At 43.4% G+C, this 23363-nt stretch overlaps 1 protein-coding gene across 2 annotated transcripts; it reads left to right on the plus strand.

The window, feature by feature from the left end:
• The first annotated feature begins 1104 nt into the window (after positions 1-1104).
• On the plus strand, positions 1105-18682 carry MSL3 (MSL complex subunit 3). Of its 2 annotated transcripts, none has more exons than XM_059911919.1 (13): positions 1105-1251; positions 2569-2651; positions 3057-3152; positions 3487-3587; positions 4282-4367; positions 4913-5035; positions 5612-5772; positions 6554-6712; positions 8579-8841; positions 9408-9517; positions 13442-13541; positions 13900-13984; positions 16390-18682. In XM_059911919.1, the coding sequence occupies exons 1-13, from the start codon at positions 1150-1152 to the stop codon at positions 16487-16489; spliced, it is 1569 nt and encodes a 522-aa protein (XP_059767902.1). In that variant the 5' UTR covers positions 1105-1149; the 3' UTR covers positions 16490-18682. The 2 variants fall into 2 exon arrangements, with proteins under 2 accessions (XP_059767902.1, XP_059767903.1); XM_059911920.1 differs by lacking the exon at positions 1105-1251 and adding an exon at positions 1447-1981.
• The last annotated feature ends 4681 nt before the right edge of the window (positions 18683-23363 follow it).

The following is a 23363-nucleotide window of genomic DNA, read 5'->3' on the forward strand; positions in this document are numbered from 1 at the left end:
GGGGGGAAATCCCGGAGGGGTGTATCATCATCTAGGGAAGCCTGAGGGGTTTTCTCTTGGCTGTGTCCAAAGTGAAGTCTGAAGGATGTATGTGTACCAGGAACCCAGTGAAGGCGGAGGCAAGTGCAAATTTCTGGAGTCAAGAACAGAGCCCAGAGTGTGGAGGACTGGCAATTCACTACCACCCTAGAGCCTCAAAGCTGGTCTCCAGTTGGGTCTTAATTCAGCAACTACACTGCCTAAAGACTTTCCATTCCTCAAAAGAAAACAAACCCAGCACCATCTTTCCTGTCTGTAGAGGTTTGCCCTTCAAGAAGCGTCTCCCAGCATTTGTCATTCGTCCTGAGCATCCCCTCAGGTACCTGCTAGTACAACACCTCTCACCTGGAGGGAGTTTTCGGTGTACAGTATTGGAGAAGACAGACCTTGAGGGAGCATCTCTGCGAGTTCTGGGGGTTGGAAAACCATGGAACGACCTGGTAAGGACCCATCAGCCTCGCCGCCCACGGCTCACCCGCTGTCACTGGGAGCCTCCAGGCCTGCCACCTGCTTGTCCTGGCCCCGATATGTCCCAGTGCTTTATTCACTCTTCCACCACCCTTCGCCCCCCCGCCCAAGGCCACTGCCCATCTAGACCCGACCCCAGCCCGACGTCCTCCCCGCGTGGCCACCGCGCTCCGCTGAGGTGGAGGATGCGGCACGGCCAGGCAGCTCCCGGAAGGCAGCCGCCGGCCGGCTTCCCCACAGCCAGTGCCCACCCCAGACGGGCTCTCTCCTCGCGTCTCCCATCCCCGGACCGGACAGCGGGTGTCCGGCGCGAAGACCCCGTGGGCCCCGCTTCGGCCGCCTTTCCCAGGAGGGCGCGGGGGGCCGCTCTGCGGGCAGACCTCGGCCGCGGGGTCCCCACTCGCAGCCCGGCGCGGACTCGCAGGGGCGCGCTCGGTCGGGAGCGCGCGCGCCCGGCTGCTCCGAGGTCCGGCAGTGGCGCGAGGCGGGCAGAGGCGGAGCCGAGGGCGGGCCGGTCGCAGCCTCCGCCAGTCCCCGCTCCACCACCCCAGCAGAAGCGCGCCACCTCCCCGCCCCCACTCCCCTCCCCCACCGCGCGCGCTCCGCCCGCCCCGGAGCCTCGCCCTCCGCCACGATGAGCAAATGAGCGCGAGCGAGGGCATGAAATTTAAATTCCACTCAGGGGAGAAAGTGCTGTGCTTCGAGCCTGACCCCACCAAGGCGCGAGTGCTGTACGATGCCAAGGTGCCGCCGCGGAGGGACAGGGAGGAGGCGCGGGCCGGGGACCCCGGGACGGGAGGCGAATGCGGATGCGGGTGTGGACGGCGCCGCGGATCGGGGGAAGTGGCGGGGCCCGGGTGCTCCCTGATCGCGGCTCCTCGGCCTGCGCGGCGCCACACGGGCGACAGGGGGCGCACGCGGGGCGCCGCGATGGGGAGTCGGGGCCCGGGCGCTTCCGCTTCCGCCCGGTCCCTGGCTGGAGTGCACTGGCGCACTTGGAACCTGGTGTGTGACGTCGTTAGGCCGGGGAGCTGGCAGCGGGGGCCGCGTGTCCAGGAGGTCGCTGGCACACAGCTTCTGCCTTCCGGTTAAACTGCCCCTCACCCTGTGCGGTCTAGTGCCGCGTGGGCTCCCTCGCAACGCCCTGATCGACCAGGGCCAGATCCTAATCCATAGCGCCGCAGTGCTGGCCGTGGACTGGCGACGTCGTTGCCCTGGGGCCCCAGTCGTGTCTAGGCTCGCCCCCTCCCGTAGGCCGCGACCCCCACCCCGAGGGCAAGGTTGCCCGGCTGTCATAGTCCTTCAGGGCCTTGCAACGTTTAGGTTTTCAATCTCCGTGTCGCGCCCCGTGCCTGTCCACCTAAGTCTCCGGGGCTCGGGGGACGTTGAGCCACATCTGCAGCAACTAAGGTCTGAACGGCCAGAGGGAGTTGGCCTCGCACTCCGGGAGTTGGGGGCTAGCCCCGGGCCCCAGGTGTGTCTGGGAGGTGCTGCGCTTTGGGGGATTGCCCAAGCCTTCCGGGCTCTACATTTTACTTTCGGACTTTGCCCCGCTGCCCCCGTCTCAGTTTTCTGTTTGCTGTGCTTCCTCCCTCCCCGCCTTGAGTCTCCCCAAGGGTGACACGCCCCATCATTTGCCCCAGACGTTTAACAGGGGACACCGCTGGGAGGGATGGCGTAAGCTGCGAGCCGAACTGGACCTGGACGCAGCGGAGCCCAGGAGACTACAACTCCCAAAGGTCTCTCGGCTGCAGCTCGCTTGTCTAGCCTGGACCCTTTTTAGTTAGTGACAGTTCGGCCGGCCAGTGGTTTCGGAAGCTGCACCCGTTCTCACACTCAGAGACCAATCGGGGTGGTTGGAGGGATGCTTCCTATTTTGAGGCATCCACTCAGGAAAAAAAATGGAATTGAAAGGAAAAATGTTTCAGTTCAGCTCTCTGTCTAAAAAAGGAGAGAATGCTTTCTTTTCTTTTACGAAAAGGTCTATGATCTAGTTTTCCTGATCCAGCTTCTAATATTCTCTATGCTTTATCGTTTGTGGACGATATTTCCTGGTTTCAGATTGTCGATGTTATTGTTGGGAAAGACGAAAAAGGCAGAAAGATCCCAGAATATCTGATCCATTTTAATGGTTGGAACAGAAGGTGAGTGTACTTGTTAAACCGGACTGAAAATTGATCACCTCTGCACAGGAACATTGCAAACTTCTTTGTTAAGTTCTAGAAACACTCCTAGGAAAGTTTCATTTCCTGTTTTTGCTTTTTTTTTTTTTTAATCAAACCTTGCCTACTCTGAAGAATGATTATTTCTAAGTCGATTATATTTGGATTCTCTATGGGTAATTTTGGAAACCCCAGTTGCTTCTGTGTCTGAATGAGTTCCGTTTTCAGTTTATTTACATCTTTTTTGTGATTTTAAAATATTTAAATAGTTTTCTAAAATGTAAGTAATTCTGAGACACATCTGTTCCTGTGAGGTGCTTTTAACATTTGTTTCATATCAAACTAAAATAATGAATTTTACATTCTTTTCCTTTTTTGTTTGATTAGCTGGGATAGATGGGCAGCTGAAGATCATGTCCTTCGTGACACCGATGAAAATCGGAGATTACAGCGTAAATTGGCAAGGAAAGCTGTAGCTCGCCTGTAAGAATACAAAAAGCATATAAATGTTACTCAGTGTGTTTTCTTTTAGTGTTTAGAATTGTTATGGTATAAAAGTTTTAAAATCTGGTAAACATGGTTTCTTAAGTAATTTTACATTCTTAACGTGTGTTAGCGAATAGTGTTTCTATTGTATTCAAAATAACTGCTGTGCTTTCAGAGAGGTTATTGTGTAGTATTCTGAAGTGGAGATTACCAGTTATGTTTTAAAGTTTAATTATATCTTAGGTACTTAAGAATTACTGTTATTGTGTTTTGTTTTTTTCCTCAAGACCAATATCAGTCATCATCAGCATTTCAGTTGTGTTTGTTTCAGGAGAAGCACAGGAAGAAAGAGGAAGCGCTGCAGGTTGCCTGGTGTGGACTCTGTCTTAAAAAGCCTCCCTGCTGAAGAAAAAGATGAAAATGTTGAAAACTGTGAGTGGCTTGACTCATTTTCTCTGGTTAAAAGGAGTTTTACCTAGTTCTTTTATACCGCAGGATTGAGGGGGAAGATTCATTCGAATTATAGACAGGGAAACATTTTAAGCTCATCACGTAAAACATTTGCCCCTTTTGTTTTTGACAATTAAAGTAGCAGTCAAAAAAAAAAAAAGTAGCAGTCAATAAGTTTCTAATTAGACCTCATCAGTCTTGCACATGACTACTGCCTTCTCAGCCAGTGTCTTTATACGGACCCCTCAGAGGTGCATTCTCATGTTTTCTTCTTGGTACCTTGCTCCACTTAGGAATGCGGCAGGGAACCATAGGCTCCTAGGTGACTAAACACTTGCACATCATTTACCTGTGTGGTTTTTGCATCCCTTGAAATTGGTGTTATATTTTTTCAAAATAAATTTCTATTCTGAAAGTTACAGTAATTAACTGTAACTTTAAGTGCTTAATAGTAACAGTAAGTGTAACTGTAAATAGTAACTAAATAATAACTGTAACTTTAAGTGCTTAAGTAACAGTAACTTAATGCTGTAAGTGTTCAGCATTTAAAATTTATGGAGGATAGTAGTTTATTATTACCAGCAGTAGGACATGCATGCCACCTTAAAGAATTGTAAACATAAGGGTTAGGGAAGTGTATAATGCAGGTTTGCCTGGTATTTTTTGTTTTACCTAGCAATAAGCAGTTCCTCTGATGACAGTAGTGAAGAAAAGGATGAAGAAATAAGTGAAGAAAGTGATATTGAAGAAAAGACTGAAGTGGTATAAAGTTTTTATTGTAAAAACTCTTTGTCTTTGGCATATATTTTAGTGGTAAATTTCTAGTTGTGAAATTTTTTTTTTAACCAAATATTGTAAAATTGTACTTCATATATAAGGGAAAATAACCCTCAACCCTTAGTTATAGTTACTGTAAGAACCTCTCCATGGCTCTTCGTACCCATAAAGTGTTTTCACAAATCATAGTTACCTCTTTCTTTCCAGTGAAAGTGTTAACTTTTTATAATGCCGATTAAGTATCTGAGTTTGGCATCTTCTCTTTGCCTGTCTACAAAGTTAACATGAATCCCACTGGTAAAGTTAAGTTGGGAAAAAGCAAAATAATCATTTGCAATGTGGTTAGTGGCCTAAAACAAGTTAACTTTTGGCTTTTAATATACTTTTCATTAGAACACTTGGCATCATTACTGGTGTAAATGTCGAAGATTAACTGGGTTTGTTTCGTTGTAGGCTGTCCTTACGTTAGTCCTTCTTTGGATATAGACTGTCTGCTTTAGGTAGCTAAAAATGGAATTGTGATATTGCAGAAGGAAGAACCAGAGCTGCATGCAAAAAAGGAAATGGAAGAAAGAACAATAACTATAGAAATCCCTGAAGTTCTGAAAAAGAAGCTTGAGGACGATTGTTACTACATCAACAGGAGGAAACGGGTATACAGGGATAACATACAAAACATGGATCTGTAATAGAGCTTTCATTTAGCTGTACTTTGCAATCTTAAAAAGTTGAGAACCTTGGAGGAATGAAATTCATATTTTAAGTTTTGTACTGAGTCGGGTTTTAAACTTCTCTGACAGTACTGTTCTGCTGATGAAAGTGTGCAGTCTTTTCCAGCTCTGGCTGCCTATTAGAATCTTCTAGGGAGCTTCGCAAAGTCCTGATGCCTGGGCTTCAACCAAGAGGTCAAGGTGAAATTGATTCTTGGTGTTGGGGGCGGCAGCTGTGGATATCTTAGAGGCTCCGCAGGTGGTTCTAATGGATCACTAAGCTGAGAATCACTGCTTGCATTTATTTTTAAAATTATTACTGTAATCTACATGGGGATATGATCAGTAGAAGAAAAAAGTCAAAGAGCTGCAAAGCACATTTACTTAAAAAATTATCTTCAAACACAACTGGCTTTATTTTTGAGCTTCAAAAATGATGTAGACTAGTCCACTGTTTCTTGGAATATATGGTTTATACAATGGGATGTATACATCAGATGTTTATATTTTTGTTAACAGTTAGTGAAACTTCCGTGCCAAACCAACATCATAACTATTTTGGAATCATACGTGAAGCATTTTGCTATCAATGCAGCCTTTTCAGCCAATGAGAGGCCTCGTCACCATCACGCTATGCCACATGCCAACATGAATGTGCATTACATCCCAGCAGAAAAGAAGTAAGTAGGGGAGGGATAGTTGGCGTTTCATGGTTCGCTTTGGGTATTAGAGAAGTGACTTCCATTTAGAACAAGTAACATGTCTCTGTTTCAGTTATTATGAATTCATTTACTATAGCACTTGATGATTCACGTAATAACCAGTTTAATTTCAAAATATTCTCCCTTTTTCAGAATGTTCAGTAACTCCTTAGGTATGTGGTGTGGATCCATTGAGTATATGCACTGCCTCAACACCTGGAGAAGTTTTTTTCAGTGATGTAACTTAGGGAGATAACTCTTTTTTTTCCTTGAGAAGTACCAGAATGGGGGATGAGAATTTTCTCAAGGCTTGTTTACAAACAGGTCTTTATCCTAGTCTGAGAAATTGTCCTCATAGCTTGCCTTGCGCACATGACCCCGCAGGAGTAGAATCAGACAAGTAGATTGTTCAAGTTTAAACAGGTGTGTTAGTTCATCAGGACCGCCCCCTTCAGCTCCCGGTGATTGGGGTCTGTCCACCTTCTGCAGCACAGACTGCTTGGGCTCCTTGTGTGGCACTGGGCATATTCATTTGTGTTTAGTGGGGTACGGTAAAATTACTTATTGCACTTTATATTATAGATCTGTGTTCCCATTTAATTCTTTATTATTAGCATCTACAGACTGACTTTATTTTTTACACACATAGGTGTAGTGTATAGCATTTAAAACTCTTACTTCTTAAAATGTGCAATTTCATTGTGACATTTTGGAAAGTTCTATTATTTTATTGCATCTCTAATCTCTTTAATCCTTCCAGCGTTGACCTTTGTAAGGAGATGGTGGATGGATTAAGAATAACCTTTGATTACACTCTCCCATTGGTTTTGCTCTATCCATATGAACAAGTTCAGTATAAAAAGGTGACTTCGTCCAAATTTTTTCTTCCGATTAAGGAAAGTACCACAAACGCTAATAGGTAAGTTAACTTGCAGTTCAACCATCAGATATCAGCAATCAAATAGCTAAATCTGTTTTTTTTTGGTTTTTTTTTTTAATTTTTTTTTTAAGTACATATTTTTTTTAATTAATTAATTAATTATTTTATTTTTGGCTGTGTTGGGTCTTCGCTTCTGTGCGAGGGCTTTCTCCAGTTGCGGCAAGTGGGGGCCCCTCTTCATCGCGGTGCGCGGGCCTCTCACTATCGCGGCCTCTCTTGTTGCGGAGCACAGGCTCCAGACGCGCAGGCTCAGTAGTTGTGGCTCACGGGCCTAGTCACTCCGCGGCATGTGGGATCCTCCCAGACCAGGGCTCGAACCCGTGTCCCCTGCACTGGCAGGCGGACTCTCAACCACCGCGCCACCAGGGAAGCCCCGCTAAATCTGTTTTTGAAGATTTCCATTGGATGCTATGGGGCCAACACATTTGGAGGAGGGAGTAAATTGCAAAGCGCCCATACTGGTGGTTTTCTTTTTTCCTGGGTAAGCTAAGTCATCATTCACTTGCAGATGGCTCTAAAAGGTTTTACCAAGTGAAGATTTCAGTGTAGAGAAGTTGGCTCTCGTGTAGCCATCCCGTGCTTTCCAAAGACAGTGGGGTGAAGAGAGCACGGCCTGAGAAAGGTAGATGTGGGTTTGAATTTGGCTCCCTCACGTATAGGTTGTGTGACTTGGGGAGGTGTCTTTTGAGCCTCTTGCTTTTGCCTCTGTACGATAGAAAGAACATTTGCTTCTGTAGGTAGTTATTAAATGAGGAAGTTCATGAAGAGCTGGCCACCTTTGCCCTTCAGGTAAGGTTAGTTTCCTTCCCGCTCCGCTGTGTCACCGCTTTCTTCCCTCAGTGACCAAGCATTTCCAAATATCTATTCTTTGGGGGGGATGAAAGTCCCCCAACCTGAGTCTGTGCCTACATCTGTGTAAGCTACTTCCCTCTCTCCCCGAGGCCTGTCTTCCTGAGAGAGACACTCATCCATCTCTTCTTGCCTGTTTACCATCTGCCTTTGTCTCCCACCTCCCTCTGCTCCGCAAGGGCACTGATAGCTGCCCACTTGCTGTGCCATGTGTCGGCCACCTTTTCCCCCCACCCCGTCCCTTTCCTTCCTGGGTCCTGTCTCCTGGTTGTCTGCCTCATGACCGTCTCTTCTCAGCCTGCCTTCCTTCCCCATTGGTTCCACCCCATTTGAGAGGCCTGTGTGACTGTGACTCACTGGGGACCTGTGTTGATGTCCCCATGCCCTCCTCCAAACCTCGAGGCTCCCAGTGTCTGGGGTGGCCTCTGTGTTTCCACAAAATCTGGCCGTTGTTTGTGGTGGTTCTAGTCTTACCAGTAGTTACACTGTGATGAGATAATGTAGTATTCTTATTCTCTCCACCAGGGTTTCTCAACCTTGCATCTCCTGATGTTTCGAACTGTATCATCTTTTGTGGGGGGCCGTCCTGTGCATTGTAGGGTGCTGAGCAGCGTCCCTGGGCTCTACCCATTAGACCCCAATGGCACTTTCCCAGTTGTGACAATCAAAACTGTCTCCAGAAGGTGTCAGTGTCCCCTGGCAGAGTGGAATCACTCCCAGTTGAGAACCACTGATCTAAGACAAGTAGAAAAGGGCATCACAGTCTTTAATGCCAGTGTGCCTTGAGGAATTAAAGGGTTAAAATGATTTAATATGTTTAGTTACTTTTTAAGAAAATATTTGTTTTGGCACATCTGGAAGTGAAAGTTTCTGAGCCTCCTGGAGTGGAGTGGAGGGTGTGTTTACTGTCTGAAAGAAGACATTGAAGAGCCCCTCCAGGTTTTACAGGGATTCTGTGGGCCAGGCATGTGTGACGTCCTCCCCTTTCTTCCGTAGGAGCCAGGAGGAGCTCTCTCCAAGCCCACCTTTGTTGAATCCATCCACACCACAGTCCACGGAGAGTCAGACAACCACAGGCGAGCCAGCCACCCCCAAAAGGCGCAAAGCCGAGCCGGAAGCCTTGCAGTCTCTGAGGCGGTCCACGCGCCACTCCGCCAATTGCGACCGGCTGTCTGAGAGCAGCGCCTCGCCTCAGCCCAAGCGCCGGCAGCAGGACGCGTCTGCCAGCATGCCCAAGCTGTTCCTGCACCTGGAAAAGAGTAGGTCCACTCCCCGTGCAGGAAGGCTGCGCCGGGGGCAGCCGATGTTCACTTCGTGCTCCTGCAAGGAGTCCAGCCGGCAGGAGGGGCTGGGGGAGAACAGGATGAGCACAGGGTCACATCCAGGTTCGCCTGCTCGCCTCTGGGAATTTGACTCCGGAGTTCGGCCGCCTGAGGCTCCTGAGGCGTTTTCCCTAACCTAGCGTCAGCTATAGCTAAGAGAAGGGAGCCCCCCACGCCTTCACTAGTTACGTCCTGTCCCTGTGCATTTGCCTCTTCTGGGCGTGTATTCATATCAGTAGAATCATACTATATGTGGCCTTCTGTCTATGGCTTCTTTCACTTAACATAATGTTTTCAAGGTTCATCACGCAGCATATCTCAGTACTTGATTCCTTTGCTTTGCGTTTTTCTGCCAAATAATATTCCAGCTCTTGTCTTTAATAGGGAAGTCTTATTGTTAAAGATTAATAACGTCTCTGCTGCTTGTAAAGGTCTTCCAGCAATCTTTAATTCAGTAGCTGTGTGATTTACAAGTGAATAATTAACATCTTTTCCTTTTGAAGAGACACCCGTTCATAGCAGATCATCTTCACCTGTTCCTCTGACCCCTAGCAAGGAAGGGAGTGCGGTGTTTGCTGGCTTTGAAGGCAGAAGAACTAATGAAATAAATGAGGTAAAGAGTTAGTGCCTGCTGTTCATCCCCAGTGAGTCCTTCCTTTCCTGGTTTCTTAAATCCTGCAAGAGGAACTTGGGTTTTCTTAGAAGGAACATTGTTACTCTTGCTGCAATAGTAACAGAATTGTTCATATGATTGTAACATTGTATTTGTGGTTTCTTAAATGAGACAATGGTTAGGATTCCAGCCCTACACTTAACATTCATCTTTTATTTCAAATAAGTACAAGTATTGAAGTGTGAGTATTTTCATTTTATGGAACAGTTATCAGCACATTTTTTCTGCAAAAGGCCAGAGTAAATATTTTAAACCTTGCGGGCCACACAGTTGCTGTTGAGACTACCCAGCTCCAAAGCAACCATAGGCACTCTGTAAATGAATGAGTGTGCTGTGGTCCAATGAAACTTTATTTATGGATGCTGAAATTTGAATATCAGATAATTTTTGTACGTTATGAAATATTATTCCACTTTTGGCATTTTCTCAATCATTTAAAAATATGAAACCCATCCTCGGGACTTCCCTGGTGGTGCAGTGGTTAAGAATCCGCCTGCCAATGCAGGGGACACGGGTTCGAGCCCTGGTCCGGGAAGATCCCACATGCCGCGGAGCAACTAAGCCCGTGCGCCACAACTACTGAGCCTGCGCTCTAGAGACCGTGAGCCACAACTACTGAGCCTCTGTGCCACAACTACTGAAGCCCGTGCGCCTAGAGCCCATGCTCTGCAACAAGAGAAGCCACCACAATGAGAAGCCCGCGCACCACAACGGAAGAGCAGCCCCCGCTCGCCGCAACTAGAGAAAACCCATGCACAGCAACGAAGACCCAACGCAGCCAAAAATAAATAAATAAATAAATAAATATTTGTTTAAAACCATCCTCAACAGTAGTATTATCATCATCCCTTTGAAGGCATGCTACATGCCAGCATTGTGCCAGGCGCTTGGCCTAAATTACCTCACGTTCTCGAGAATAGCCTCACCACCAGAGTTCCATTTTACGGATGGGAAAACTTCAATTTAAAACTATTTTTAAGGCCAGTTAACTGAGGTAGGTAGTGAGTGTTTCAGGAGTTCAGGAGATGTCTTAGTCCACTGGGATATTCTGTGAATCTCACCTGGGAAGTGGGATTTTTCTTGTTTCTGTGCATAGGGAAGGATGGCTTTACTAGAAAGAATATTTGATGACAGGGGTCGGCAAACTTTTCTTATAAAGGGTCAGACTGTAAATATCTTCAGGGTTGTGCACCAGCGTGAAAGCGGTGTGGATAGTTCACAAATGAATGAGTGTGCTGTGTGCCTCCAAAATTCATTCACGCACGCTAGTAATTGAATTTCATATGACTTTCATATGTCGTGAATCATTATTCATTTGATTTTTAAAAAACCATTAAAAACAACCGTTCTTAGCACAAGGGGGTTGGATTTGGCCCAAGGGCTGTAAGTTGGCTGACCCCTGCTAGAAAACCCAATTTGTGTTACAGTGATGTCGAGGGAAGATTTAGGAAATTCCTAGTGCAAGCCGTCCCTGATTTTCCATTTTTCAGACAAGAGGGCCCTGCAAGTGTTATTATTTAAGGGGAATCATGTTTCTTCTAGAAGACAGCTGAATATTGACGCATGGCCATTCCCAATCTGGTCACTGGTGCAAGGCCACCATCTAGTGGTTATAGGTAGAGCTGCAAGCTCTAGCGAAAAAGTAGGATTTCTAGTCAGTGGTTGGAGTTGGGCAGACTCTCAATGATTCGTGAGACCTTAGTGCATTCCCCCTCCATAAGTGCCTATATTGCAGTATGTTTTCCCCAGGGCTCTGCATCCTGACCACCTGAGACACTCTCCCAGTGACGTTCGCTGCCCCACCACATGGGGAGGGTCTGGACTCACATTCCTGCTTGAGATCACAGGTGGTTCCCGTGCACACCCCAGTTAAGAATCCTCCACTAGAAACCTGTTATTTTCCCCCATAATGCGTCTTTGATAAATAGGAGATGATTCACTGCATTGAGATGCAAAATTGAGTGAGGTAGACTGGCTTGCTAACTAACAAAATGAGCTGCTTTTGCACACATGCACTTCATGCCTCCAGGGATCTCAGACTCCCGTATGTTCACTTTGAGTATCATTGTGGAAAACAGTTCCCGAGCTTCAGCTGTGTGCACCACGAGGTTAGGTGCTGGGGATAGTATAAAGGTGCTGACACTTACTCCTACCCTGAGCCTTGTACAGCACAGAAGGGTGGGGTCGGTGAGGCAAGGGCTGAAGCCCAGACATTCTGCATGGAGTCATATGGAACCGTGGTGGCACTTGTTAACTTCCACAATTTCATTTGATTAAATTGACTACATCAGCCTTTCTCGGGTCGTTCTGGCATCCTTCTGCTTTGTCTTGTAGAGGGTTTCCTTTGACGCTACTATTTCCAGATTAAACTTGACATCTCAAAAAGCAAAACAGCAACTCAGGAGAAGCGTTCTATAATTTGCTGAACTATTTCTATGGAAGCTCATCAGAGAGTTTTGAAATTCAACTCTTACTTTAACAGAAGCCCCAAATCCACCCACAGTTCTGAAATTCAAAGTGAAGGAAAATCAGTTACCAGGGTTGAAGTCTGTTTTCACTTGATTCAATGGATGAAATTAGGTTCCAAAGTGAATCTAACATAGCAGAAGATTAGAGAATCTTGAAACAATGGTAACATTACTCAAAACATCTTTGGGTCACTTTTTATTGCTTCACTGTCTAATACAGCAGGATTTTCAGTAAAGGAAAAGGGCCAAAATGACCAAAACAGTTACAGCTATTTTACAGGTAGTAGCTATTGAAAATTAGAAAATCAAATATTTCCCTAATCTAATTTTAAGTCTTCCTTCCTCATTTTATTTATTTTTATAAGTTTGTGTTTATTTGATATAGTGGCATTTTTAAAAATTAATTAATTAATTTATGGCTGTGTTGGGTCTTTGTTTCTGTGCGAGGGCTTTCTCTAGTTGCGGCAAGTGGGGGCCACTCTTCATCGCGGTGCGTGGGCCTCTCACTATCGCGGCCTCTCCTGTTGCGGAGCACAGGCTCCAGACGCGCAGGCTCAGTAGTTGTGGCTCACGGGCCCAGTTGCTCCGCGGCATGTGGGATCTTCCCAGACCAGGGCTCGAACCCGTGTCCCCTGCATTGGCAGGCAGACTCTCAACCACTGCGCCACCAGGGAAGCCCCTGGCATATTTTTTTAAATTTATTTTATTTATTTATTTTTGGCTGCGTTGGGTCTTCGTTGCTGCACGCGGGCTTTCTCTAGTTGCAGCGAGCGGGGGCTACTCTTCGTTGCGGTGCATGGGCTTCTCATTGTGGTGGCTTCTCTTGTTGCAGAGCATGGACTCTAGGCACGTGGGCTTCAGTATTTGTGGCACGTGGGCTCAGTAGTTGTGGCTCGTGGGCTCTAGAGCGCAGGCTCAGTAGTTGTGGCACACGGGCTTAGTTGCTCCGCGGCCTGTGGGATCTTCCTGGACCAGGGCTCGAACCCGTGTCCCCTGCATTGGCAGGCGGATTCTTAACCACTGCACCACCAGGGAAGCCCGAGTGGCATATTTTTTTCATCGTCATACAATTTGCCATAATTTTTAGGTGATTGGAAGTGTCTCCATGTTGCCAAGGAAGGTGGGATGGCTTTAGAACCTCCACATTGGTTTCTTGTCATTGTTTTTTTCCACATTTGGTTTCCTCCCATTTTCTGGTCCAGCTGTGAGGCAGCTCCAGAGGTGCCAGAGGGATGGGAAGCTTGGGTGTAGAAATGTGACACTTGATGGGTGATGTCTTTCTGCTGGCCTGAGAATGTCAATGTGTATGTATTTCTGCCGGGATTCCAAATGTTCAGATCTGTTGGTAATGGAGTGTTAAGATATAACAACAAAGCATTCAATCTGCTTTTCCCAGGTCCTCTCCTGGAAACTTGTACCCGACAGTTACCCCCCAGGTGACCAGCCACCTCCACCCTCTTACATTTATGGGGCGCAACACTTGCTGCGATTGTTCGGTAAGAAATCCTGGTCCCTGCTTTCTTCTTTCCCTTTTTATTATCTTTTTTGATTTTAACACTTATAGGCTTATGTACATCTTGTGGTAATTTTGGGGTCTAAGAAAAATCATTAAATGTTGATCTCAAAAAAAAACACCGAATGAATCTTAAATTTCATAAAAATTGTGTTTGTAATGTTTGTACTACTACTCTGTTTTTGTGTTCAGTAAGAGTTTTGGTGTTGTTTGGCAACATAGATGTTAATTTCAATTCGAATAAAGACACATGGGGACCCAGAGGATCCCTGAGTGTGTCCTGCTCATCGCCAGATTCTGCCGAATGATTGTAAATGGTTTTGCTTTTATTTTTAATGCAGTGAAACTTCCAGAAATCCTTGGAAAGATGTCCTTTTCTGAGAAGAATCTGAAGGCTTTACTGAAGCACTTTGATCTCTTTCTGAGGTATTGTTATTAGCTTGTCAAAACTTACTCTGCCACCTTATATATGAACTTTTCTGAACTTGTCTTCAGCAGATGTGAAAGCTAGCTCTGTGGTATTTTAAATGGTAGCAGTATTACCCAAGTATGGTTGGTTCTAACAGTAATTGTAACATGGGGGTTTTGGGCTATTTTTTTCATAGTTTATCTGGTTTCTAAGTGAAGGGTATTCATTGTACGGAGGTAAAATTTTTTGGTGTCACTAGAAGAATCCAGTTGGATAGCCATGTGAATAGAAAATTAATTTTCTTAAGAAGTGATTGAGATTGATAATAATTTAATTCTATGTATTTTATTCAGGAGTACCCTAAGTATGTGACTTTTCTTTGTTGCATGTATATAAACTAACTTAAATTTACAGGTCTGATTTTGGTGTCTGTTTTGGAGTTAAGATAAATGTGCTGATAGTTTGTGAGTTCGGAGAAAGGTATTGTTTCCTTCACCTGACAGAGCCAGTCATTTTATTAATGTCAGATCATTTGCCCCGAGGCTCTCTCCCCTCCCCCGCATCTGGGGCTGTGGACCCCAGCCTCCATTATGCCTGTGGCCCAACTCTCCCACCCAGATGTCTATTGACCAGTTCCTCTTGGCGTTCAAGGCTGGTTGTCACTCTGCCTCACCCAGCTTGTCATATCTCCCTGACCTGTTTCTTGATTCTCTTTAAGGGGGTACCTTTTCCTTGTATTTAGTCCCCAACCTGCAAGAGCTAATCGAGTAGGATTTACCAGAGTGGAGACCACTCCAGCCAGAGAAATGGGTCTTGGAGTTTTTAAAAGATATTTGTGTGGGTATTTTGAATAAAGTATCCAATGAGTGGAATTAGACTTTATAACATTTTATTAGAAACAAGTTTCAAAAACGCTGTCTTCCCCTCCAGCCTCCCCCTCAAAAAAACCCACAACTGTTTGGCATCAACATTTCGTTAAGCTGAAATCAAATAATGCCAAAATGAGACACCTGCAAGTTAGTATAGGAGAGCCTGCTAATTTTGAGGTATGCCCAATACGAAATAGAAATTAGGGTTTTAGGAGGTAACTTAGAAAGATTTACAGGTAAATATAGTACGGTTGACCCTTGAACAACACGGGTTTGAACTGCACAGATCGACTTATATGTGGATTTTTAAAAATAGTAAATACTATAGTACTACATGATCCATGTGGTTGGTTGAGTCTAGGAATTAGGAAGAACAGTGGATATGGAGGGCCCAACTGTAAGTTATACAAGGATTTTCAACTGCGTAGAGGGTCGGCGCCCCTAACCCACACATTGTTCAAGGGTCAGCTGTAATGGGTTTTGAAAATGTATCCAAAGATGTCAACTAGAGAATCAATGGATCAGTAATTGCTGTAGGAAGGGTACAATCAAAGAAGAGTTATCTCTCAAATGAATTTTGATTTGGTTTTTACTGAAGAAGGTATTGCAGAGGTTTATCCTTATCTTTTTAGGAATTTGGACAGGTGGGAAGAGGCAGGGGAAACAAACACGAAGCTAATTGCTTACCTTACTAGCTAATGTGGCCCATGTGAGAATGTTTTAGCCATTCATGGTGAAATATTTGATACTTCAGAGTCAAGGTAGTATCTCTGTGTTGCAGATTCTTGAGTGGCTACAGTTTAACATCCATCCATAGTCAGGCATAAGTCAGTCTTGCTTACCTATTTTGGTGGAACTGCGGCACCTTTTGGCATGGCAAATTGGGACACAAAATGCTCTTCGCTAATTAAACCATTCAGTTTTTTTTTTTTTTTTTTTTTTTTTTTTTTTTTTTTTTTTTTAACCATTCAGTTTTGATTTAACTTAGGCCATGTAAGTATTGTGAATTTCTCAGGTGACATTTATTGAGTTTATAATTTATTTTTTATAGTTTGTTTTTAAAAGAGGAAAATGTGGGACTTCTGTGGTCAAGTGGCTAAGACTCCATGCTCCCAATGCAGGGGGCCCGGGTTCGATCCCTGGTCAGGGAACCGCATGCCACAACTAAAGATCCTGCGAGCCTCAACTAAGACCTGGCACAGCCAAATATAAATAAGTAAATAAAGAAATGAGGAAAATGTAGAAATAGTCACGAGGCCTTTTTGCACAGAAGTGATTATATAATCAAGACTGCCACCTAGTGGAGTTTAGGTTCTGTTTCTATTTGTACACTTGATAGTGAAAGGATTCCAATGAAATGGTCATTAACGTCGAAGCCGGATATGTGCAATGAAAGTAATCAGTATATAGACATCAAGATTATATTCATTATTTTTTTTCTATCTCATACAGAAAAGAGTGAAATGTTAGAGTGGTTGGAAGTTAAAATTTTGCTTCTTGGTATTTGGCCTTTGTTGTGGTGACCATAGGGGCTATTTGTTTTCTTTTTCCAGGTTTTTAGCAGAATACCATGATGACTTTTTCCCAGAGTCTGCCTATGTTGCTGCCTGTGAGGCGCACTACAGCACGAAGAACCCCAGGGCGATTTATTAAGGTTTTGATGGTTCTGGAAGAACAGCTTCTCTATCTAGCTTTGCACTCTCGGTTCCCAATAAGGAACTAGGGAGTTGGTGGGCCTTCCTTACAGGCAGAGCGAATGCGACACCTACCTTGGGGGTGTGTGGCAGAGGCGGGCCCATTTGTTTGAGTTGCTTACCTACCGTAGTTATTTCTGTGAAGGATTACTTCCTAGGTACCTGAACGGCCTCCAACATGTGACCCTTGCCACGGTACATGTCGTCTGTGATGGCGGGAAAAGAGCAGCTGTGTTCACAGTGAAATGTTCACAAAAGTGTGCGTAGGTTGGGCTGTTTCAGTAGATGGAGTTACTTGTTAGCAATAACCACATTTTTTAGTTATTTGTTAGCATTAAACAAAATTGTTTTGCAAACCGTTTTCATTCTTGTGATGAGGCTGAGCAACAAGACATTAGTTTTGCTTGGAAACCGAAAAGTAGTCCCAGAATATTTTAGAGAGAGTTGATATTGATGGCAAAAGAAAATTTGCAGCTATACATTTGCTTGTTGCAGTTCCTTTCCTATAAAACCTTATTTTTGGTGATTTAAATAAAGCATTGCCTGAATGTTTGAGATTTTATAGCTACACTTGGTTGTGTAATGTTATAGTTCCCTTTCTGTAAGATGCTATTTTGGGTGATCTCAGATAAATCATTGCCCGTCTTGTTGGAAAGAACCAAGAGAGAATTTTCACTCTGGTCTTGTCCTCTTTCTTCATTGTAGAAAAACAGTAAGGTAACTTTGATTCATAACTTTTTTGTGTTTTATTTTGTTTTCCCTTTGTGACTTTTTTATTAAGGACTTTTGTTTTCCTTTCCTTCTTTGATTTTGCCCGACTAGAAGGTGGTTACTGGAAGTTGGGGCAGCACCTCGCTGTCTTATTGCCCCACTCTGGGCTGGTTTGGGGCCAACATATTTACCCTCTTCCATCATTACCAGCTGATGGTCTCTGAAGTCATCCTTCTAATCCTCATCTTAGTCTCTCACATGCCTGCCCTTTTCCCCAGGATATTTTAGAAAGTTCCAGCTCTGTTTGAGGGATGCCAGTACCATACAAGCCTTGAACATAGCATCTGCATTTTCTCGTAGCTCAGTTTAGTTGACCTTAATTTCCAAAGATCACTGGACATGAACGACAAGAGCCACAGGGAGTTTCAAAAGCTCTCTAAATGGTTCCATCAAAGAGATTTCTGTATACGCTGACCCGTGAGAATCAGAACCTCGAAGTCGAGTAATGTCATCTTAGTGCACATAGTTGCTAAGTAAAAGTCAGGTTTTGGCTTCTAACCTGGAGTAGCATTTGGGTTCATGCTAGGTTTCATCTCCATTTGGTTTATGCAATGCTTGTTTAAATCTGGTACACCTGCAGTATGCTCTGAATTGTTGAAAAAGTTAAATCAGTAATTATTCATGGCCTGGAAAAGAAAAAATTTTTCTGTTATAAGAATCTACTTGTTAAATGTCCCCAATGAAATGAACACAGACTGTCTCTTGGAACATTTATATAGTTATATACCTTGAGTTTACAATTAATGCATTTTCTAATAACGAACAATTATTTTCTTCCCCTAAAGGCATTTTTTTTTTTTTTTGTGGCCGTGCGCATGCAGGATATTAGTTCCCCGACCAGGGATCAAACGTGTGCCCCCTGTAGTGGAAGTGTGGAGTCCTAACCACTGGACTGCCAGGTTCTTAATCACAACTTCCCTTAAGCTGATTTGTACCTTAGGTTGATTTAAATAACTGTTCAAAGTATTATCCCTTTATTGTATATTGCTAATAATTTTTCAATTAATTCATCAGTTAAAAAAATGATTTAAATGGCTAGACTGGACTTCCCTGGTGGTGCAGTGGTTAAGAATCCGCCTGCCAATGCAGGGGACACGGGTTCAAGCCCTGTTCCGGGAAGATCCCACATGCCGCGGAGCAACTAGGCCCACGCACCACAGCTACTGAGCCCGCGTGCCACAACTACTGAAGCCCACTTGCCTAGAGCCCGTGCTCCGCAACAAGAGAAGCCACTGCAATGAGAAGCCCGCGCACCGCAACAAAGAGCAGCCCCCCGCTCGCCGCAACTAGAGAAAGCCCGCGCGCAGCAACAAAGACCCAACGCAGCCAAAAATGAATAAATTTTTAAAAATTAAAATAAATTTTAAAAAATTAAAGTAAATGAATTTAAATGTCTAGACCATCCTTATAAAAATTATACATTATCCTTTTTTTGTCAATTTTTATATTGTTACTTTCCTAAACTGCCAAATCTTGCGGTTAAGTATCACATCATTGGATTAATGTCTTCCTTTTAAGTTGTTTAAAGATGTATTAAAAATATTTCTATAACTTGTGTGTCATATCAGTGTACTAGGACTTTGAAAAAAACACGTGAGAAGGAAAAAAACATTTCCGAACAGAAGTAGATTGTAAAGCATTTCATAGTACAGTGTATACAAAAAAAGAAAAATTTACCATTTTACAAAAGTTGACGTCTGTCATTAGATTATTTTATCAACTCTATAAATATTTGAGCAAGTGCAATTACCCTGTTTTGCCATTATTTTCTTAATAACTCGGTGGCCCCTGCCCTTTAACATTTAGCCAAAGGTAAGTTTATCTGAATGTTTATTGACAACCACCTAACTGTCTTATCAAAAACTGCTAGGTATTGAAAGATGAGGATGAGTAAGTCATTGGTGGGGGAATATAGTTAAGAGAATCTATACAGCCATACCACTGTTATTTTTACTAATCAAGTTAAGTTAGGAAGTGTGTTACTTTAACCAGTTCTTAATTTTAAAAAGTATAATGTAACCATAAATGGCAACATTTCCCCAAATTAAGCTCGTCCAAGAAAGAATGGGTAACTCTACTCTTTTAACTGGTGTGTGGATATCAGTTTAGGTGGGTTTGATTACTAAGTTTTCACTAGTTATAAAGTCTGACAAGATGGTGTTAAGGGACTTGGTATCCATTGGGAAAAGAAGTTTCAACAGATTAAAATTAAAAGCAGTAACTTGGGGAAATCGTGTTTATACCCCAATGAGATAAGACTCCCCAATACACCAGTTAAATCTTTTTTTTTTTCTTTCTTAGGAATTGGAGAGACACTTTTTTTCTAGCTTCTGCTTGTCTTATGCTTGAGCCAGATTCTTCCAGATGTTCATTTGGAACAAACCCTTAGATAGTGCATTTTTAAGCTGATTGAATTATGTTGGTTTTACCGAGTTTCAGTAAAAACAGGATGCTATTCTCTGTGTCTCTTTCTTGGAATACATCTTATAAACTCAAAAGTGAATTTGTAAATGGCCATTTCTTTGCTTCAACTTTCCCTCTGATTGGTGTAAATAGTGGGACCAGTAAGCAGAATATAAGTCCCCAGTGAATGTTTTCAAGGCCTGGGATGATGTGCTTACCCAGCTCCACTCCCTCTGTACATTGACTGGTGCATCAAATAGGAGGCCGGCCCAGATCATCTTGCTGAGATTATACATGTTGCCAATGTACCTCTGGCGTTGAAAGCATACATAATACATCTGTCCTCAGACAGCAAGGAATACAGTTACTATAAATGAGTGAATAAGCAAGAGTTCATGTGTTATTGAACAGTCGGGTTGTGGACTCAAGGGGTTGGTGGGGATTTCTGAGGACAAAAGGAAAAGCAATGAAGGATCTGCTTCAGAAAAAGAGGATTAGGGCATGTTTGCTGGGTGACTTGCGGTGTAAGCCTTCCCTTCATCTCCGTAGGAGACCGCGGCCAAAATATCAACCATTCACTCATGTTTGAGGAGATGGATTTGTGCTTTTGACCTTCTGTGGAGATGGATTGCCAGGCTGAGACTTGCCTCCAGTCAGGTGGGGAGAGAGCAAGGATACCCCAAGAGTTGGTAACGTCAGGTTCCTGTGTTCTTTCACTCACCAAAAGGGGTCCAGGAGGAGACAGACACAAATGGCCACATATTGTATGATTCCATTTATGTGAAGTGTCCAGAAGAGGCAAACTATAGGAACAGAGAGTAGATCAGTGGTGTCAGAGGATGGGGAGAGGAGGGAATTGGAACTGACTGCTAATAGGTCTGAGGTCTCTTCAGGGTGATGGAAATTTCTGGAATTAGTCATGATCGTTCTCCCACTCTATGAATTTACTAAAAAACACTGAATTTTATACTCTTAAAAGGTGAATGTTATGGCATGTGAATTATATCTCAGTTAAAACAGGGAGATCTAGGGATTGGCTATGCCTAAAACTCAAGAAAAATACACCACGGAAATCCATTTTTGAGAGCTGAAAGGCTGTTTGATCTAATACTCCGGCATGCTTTCTTTCATGCTTCATTGTCCAAGGCAGGCAAGGCTCCTTTTCTCACTCCACTGACTTCACACTTCACCTGAAGGTCAGAAGATCCAGGGCTGTGCCTTCATACAATGTCCTTCTTAGGCAAATAGGGAGTTGGCAGATTTCAAACTTCTTTGACTCCCAAATTCTTCTGCATGCCAGGGCATGAGGAATAACTACATACTGATATTCTGATATAAGCCAAAAAAGGTTAACAAACAGAGAGGTTAGTGACAGCAAAAGTAATGTGAATTAAGAATAATGCAAACCATAGCCAGTTCATCTTTACAAGTCTTCCTGTTTTGGAGTTTCTTTGCAACATCAATCTTCATCCTTCCAGAAGGTCATAAAAAAATCATAGGAGGTAAAGTGCTCAACTGTGTTTTTCTATTGATTTGTACTTTTCTCATTCAGATTTACAACTTTCAGTGGAATGATCTAATAAGTCATTTTGGAGATCTGCTTTGGCACAAGGTAAATTACACCAGCCTGCAGGTTCTATTTACTGTTCAATCTTCACTATTGTAAAGGTGACTTTTGAGACAATTTCAGGTCATCAGTCTCTATTAGTTGCCCATTATTATCCAGAAAATAATTCTGGGTGAGATGATTTGTGAGCTGTATAGAAACACACCTATTAGAGTCAGAGGATGAAGGCTGTTTAAATGTGTTTGGGTAGTACATAAAACGAAGTCTGAAAACCAAAACGCCCTATTAGAGGGAAAACCTAGTAAGATTTTCTTTTGATATATGATAATCCATCTTATCTTTTATATTCTTCAGCACGTAAAACTTAACCAGTCATAGCATTAAAACCCTTTTTTAATTTGGTGGTCCATAAGAAGCCATGGTGTGGTAGATAGATTGAAAAATGTTTCTAAATCTTTACACACACACCATCTCCCTGTCCCTAACCCCTGAAATGTAAATTTGCAGTTTCTCTTATCAAGAGGTAGGATCTAACTTATATAATATTGTAACTCAACTCTACTTCAATTTTAAAAAAGATTTTCCTTTCCCCTTGAACTTGGTCTGCGGTGTGTGTATAAGACTGACTTTCAGTAGATCTCAGCAAGAGAGCTGCTTTGCTACATACAAAACCCCAACTAGTTTGGCTTTAGGACTTGCTTTGGCCAAGAAAATGTGCCAGGATTGATTCACTTCCCTTCTCTTCCTTAGAACCTTGCTGAGATGTGGACAAGCCTGGGCTAACCTGCTAGATGATAAGAGACATGTTGCCTAGTTATTCTCATCACCCAGCCAACAGCCAGCCAACTGCCCAACATGTCAGTGAAACCATTTTAGACTGATGAACCCCCAGCCTACCTACCAGCCCACCACAGATGCATAAACAAGCCAGCCAAAATCTGCCAAGCCTATCCTAGGTTAGCAGAATCATCCAGTTGATCCATATATTATTTATTGAAAATAAATGCTAATTGTTTTAAGCCACTGTTTTGGGGTGGTTTGTTATGCAGCAATAGCTAACGTCACAATGTGCCTTTGTGGTGTATATGTTTTGCACACTGTCTATGGAACAGCTCAAACTTCATTGCCTTGAGTGAAATTGCTGAAACTCTGGCATGTTCAGAAGCCATCAGCTAACCAAGGGAACGTGTACCAGCTCTTGCTCCTACTCAGGTACCAAGGGAGAGAACGGATAGAGGCAGCAGCACATCTTTGGGATCTTGTAGCTAGCATGACCTGGGTTTTATTTTGTAAGAAATAAAAGTTTGCAGAAAACCAGAAGGGAGAATATAAAATATGTTTTTGCCATAAAATTAATAACTGTTTTTATTTTGTAAGATTTGTTTCCAGACACTGTTTGAAAAAGAAATAAAACATCTTGGATTTGGCTAAAATTCTTTTTACCATTACGTGGATCTCAATCCTTTGCCCTTCTCCCAGAGGCAGTACTATCCTGAGTTTGGTGTAGTGTGGACAAATATTGTGCACATGAAACTTCTTGCTCTTATACTCTTCATCATATTTTAACATATATAGATGCATATTTACATATACTTACATATACATATATACATACATGTATAAATATACATATGTACATACATGTATAAATATACATGTGTACATATACAAAACTACATCAGTTTGTGTTTTCACATAGGCACACATTTAGTTCTAACTGCTGTATAAAAGTCTATCACATGGATATACTACCCTGTATTAATTCCTTTACCATTGTTGGACATACAGATTGTTTCCAAGTCCCCCTTTTACTAACAGTGCTGCAAAGAACTAGTACTTGTACATAGTTCCTTGTATTCAAATGCCAGTCTTTCTCTAGGTCATACACCCAGAATTGTTGGATGGTCAGACATGTGGGGGTTTTTTTCCCACATTTTCTAGAGTCTAAAGTTACCCATTAGAAATGGCTTTACAAGAGTTCCCGGGTGTTAAGTTTCAGGGCAGTTGTCTTGCAAGACATTTATAATACAAGGAGCTAAAAGAAAAGAAAAACTGGATGAAAACTTGAAATCTCTTTGTAACGTTCTCCACA

Source organism: Balaenoptera ricei, chromosome X (genome assembly GCF_028023285.1).
Source record: "Balaenoptera ricei isolate mBalRic1 chromosome X, mBalRic1.hap2, whole genome shotgun sequence".
NCBI classification, from domain to species: Eukaryota; Metazoa; Chordata; class Mammalia; order Artiodactyla; family Balaenopteridae; genus Balaenoptera; species Balaenoptera ricei.

Excerpts from the sequence above, each read along its gene's own strand:
- MSL3 (XM_059911919.1), top strand. The coding sequence starts at position 1,150 with ATGAGCGCGAGCGAGGGCATGAAATTTAAATTCCACTCAGGGGAGAAA. Across the intron at positions 13,542-13,899 it reads ACACTTGCTGCGATTGTTCG|TGAAACTTCCAGAAATCCTT; the intron begins GTAAGAAATCCT and ends TTTTTAATGCAG. Across the intron at positions 13,985-16,389 it reads CACTTTGATCTCTTTCTGAG|GTTTTTAGCAGAATACCATG; the intron begins GTATTGTTATTA and ends TTCTTTTTCCAG.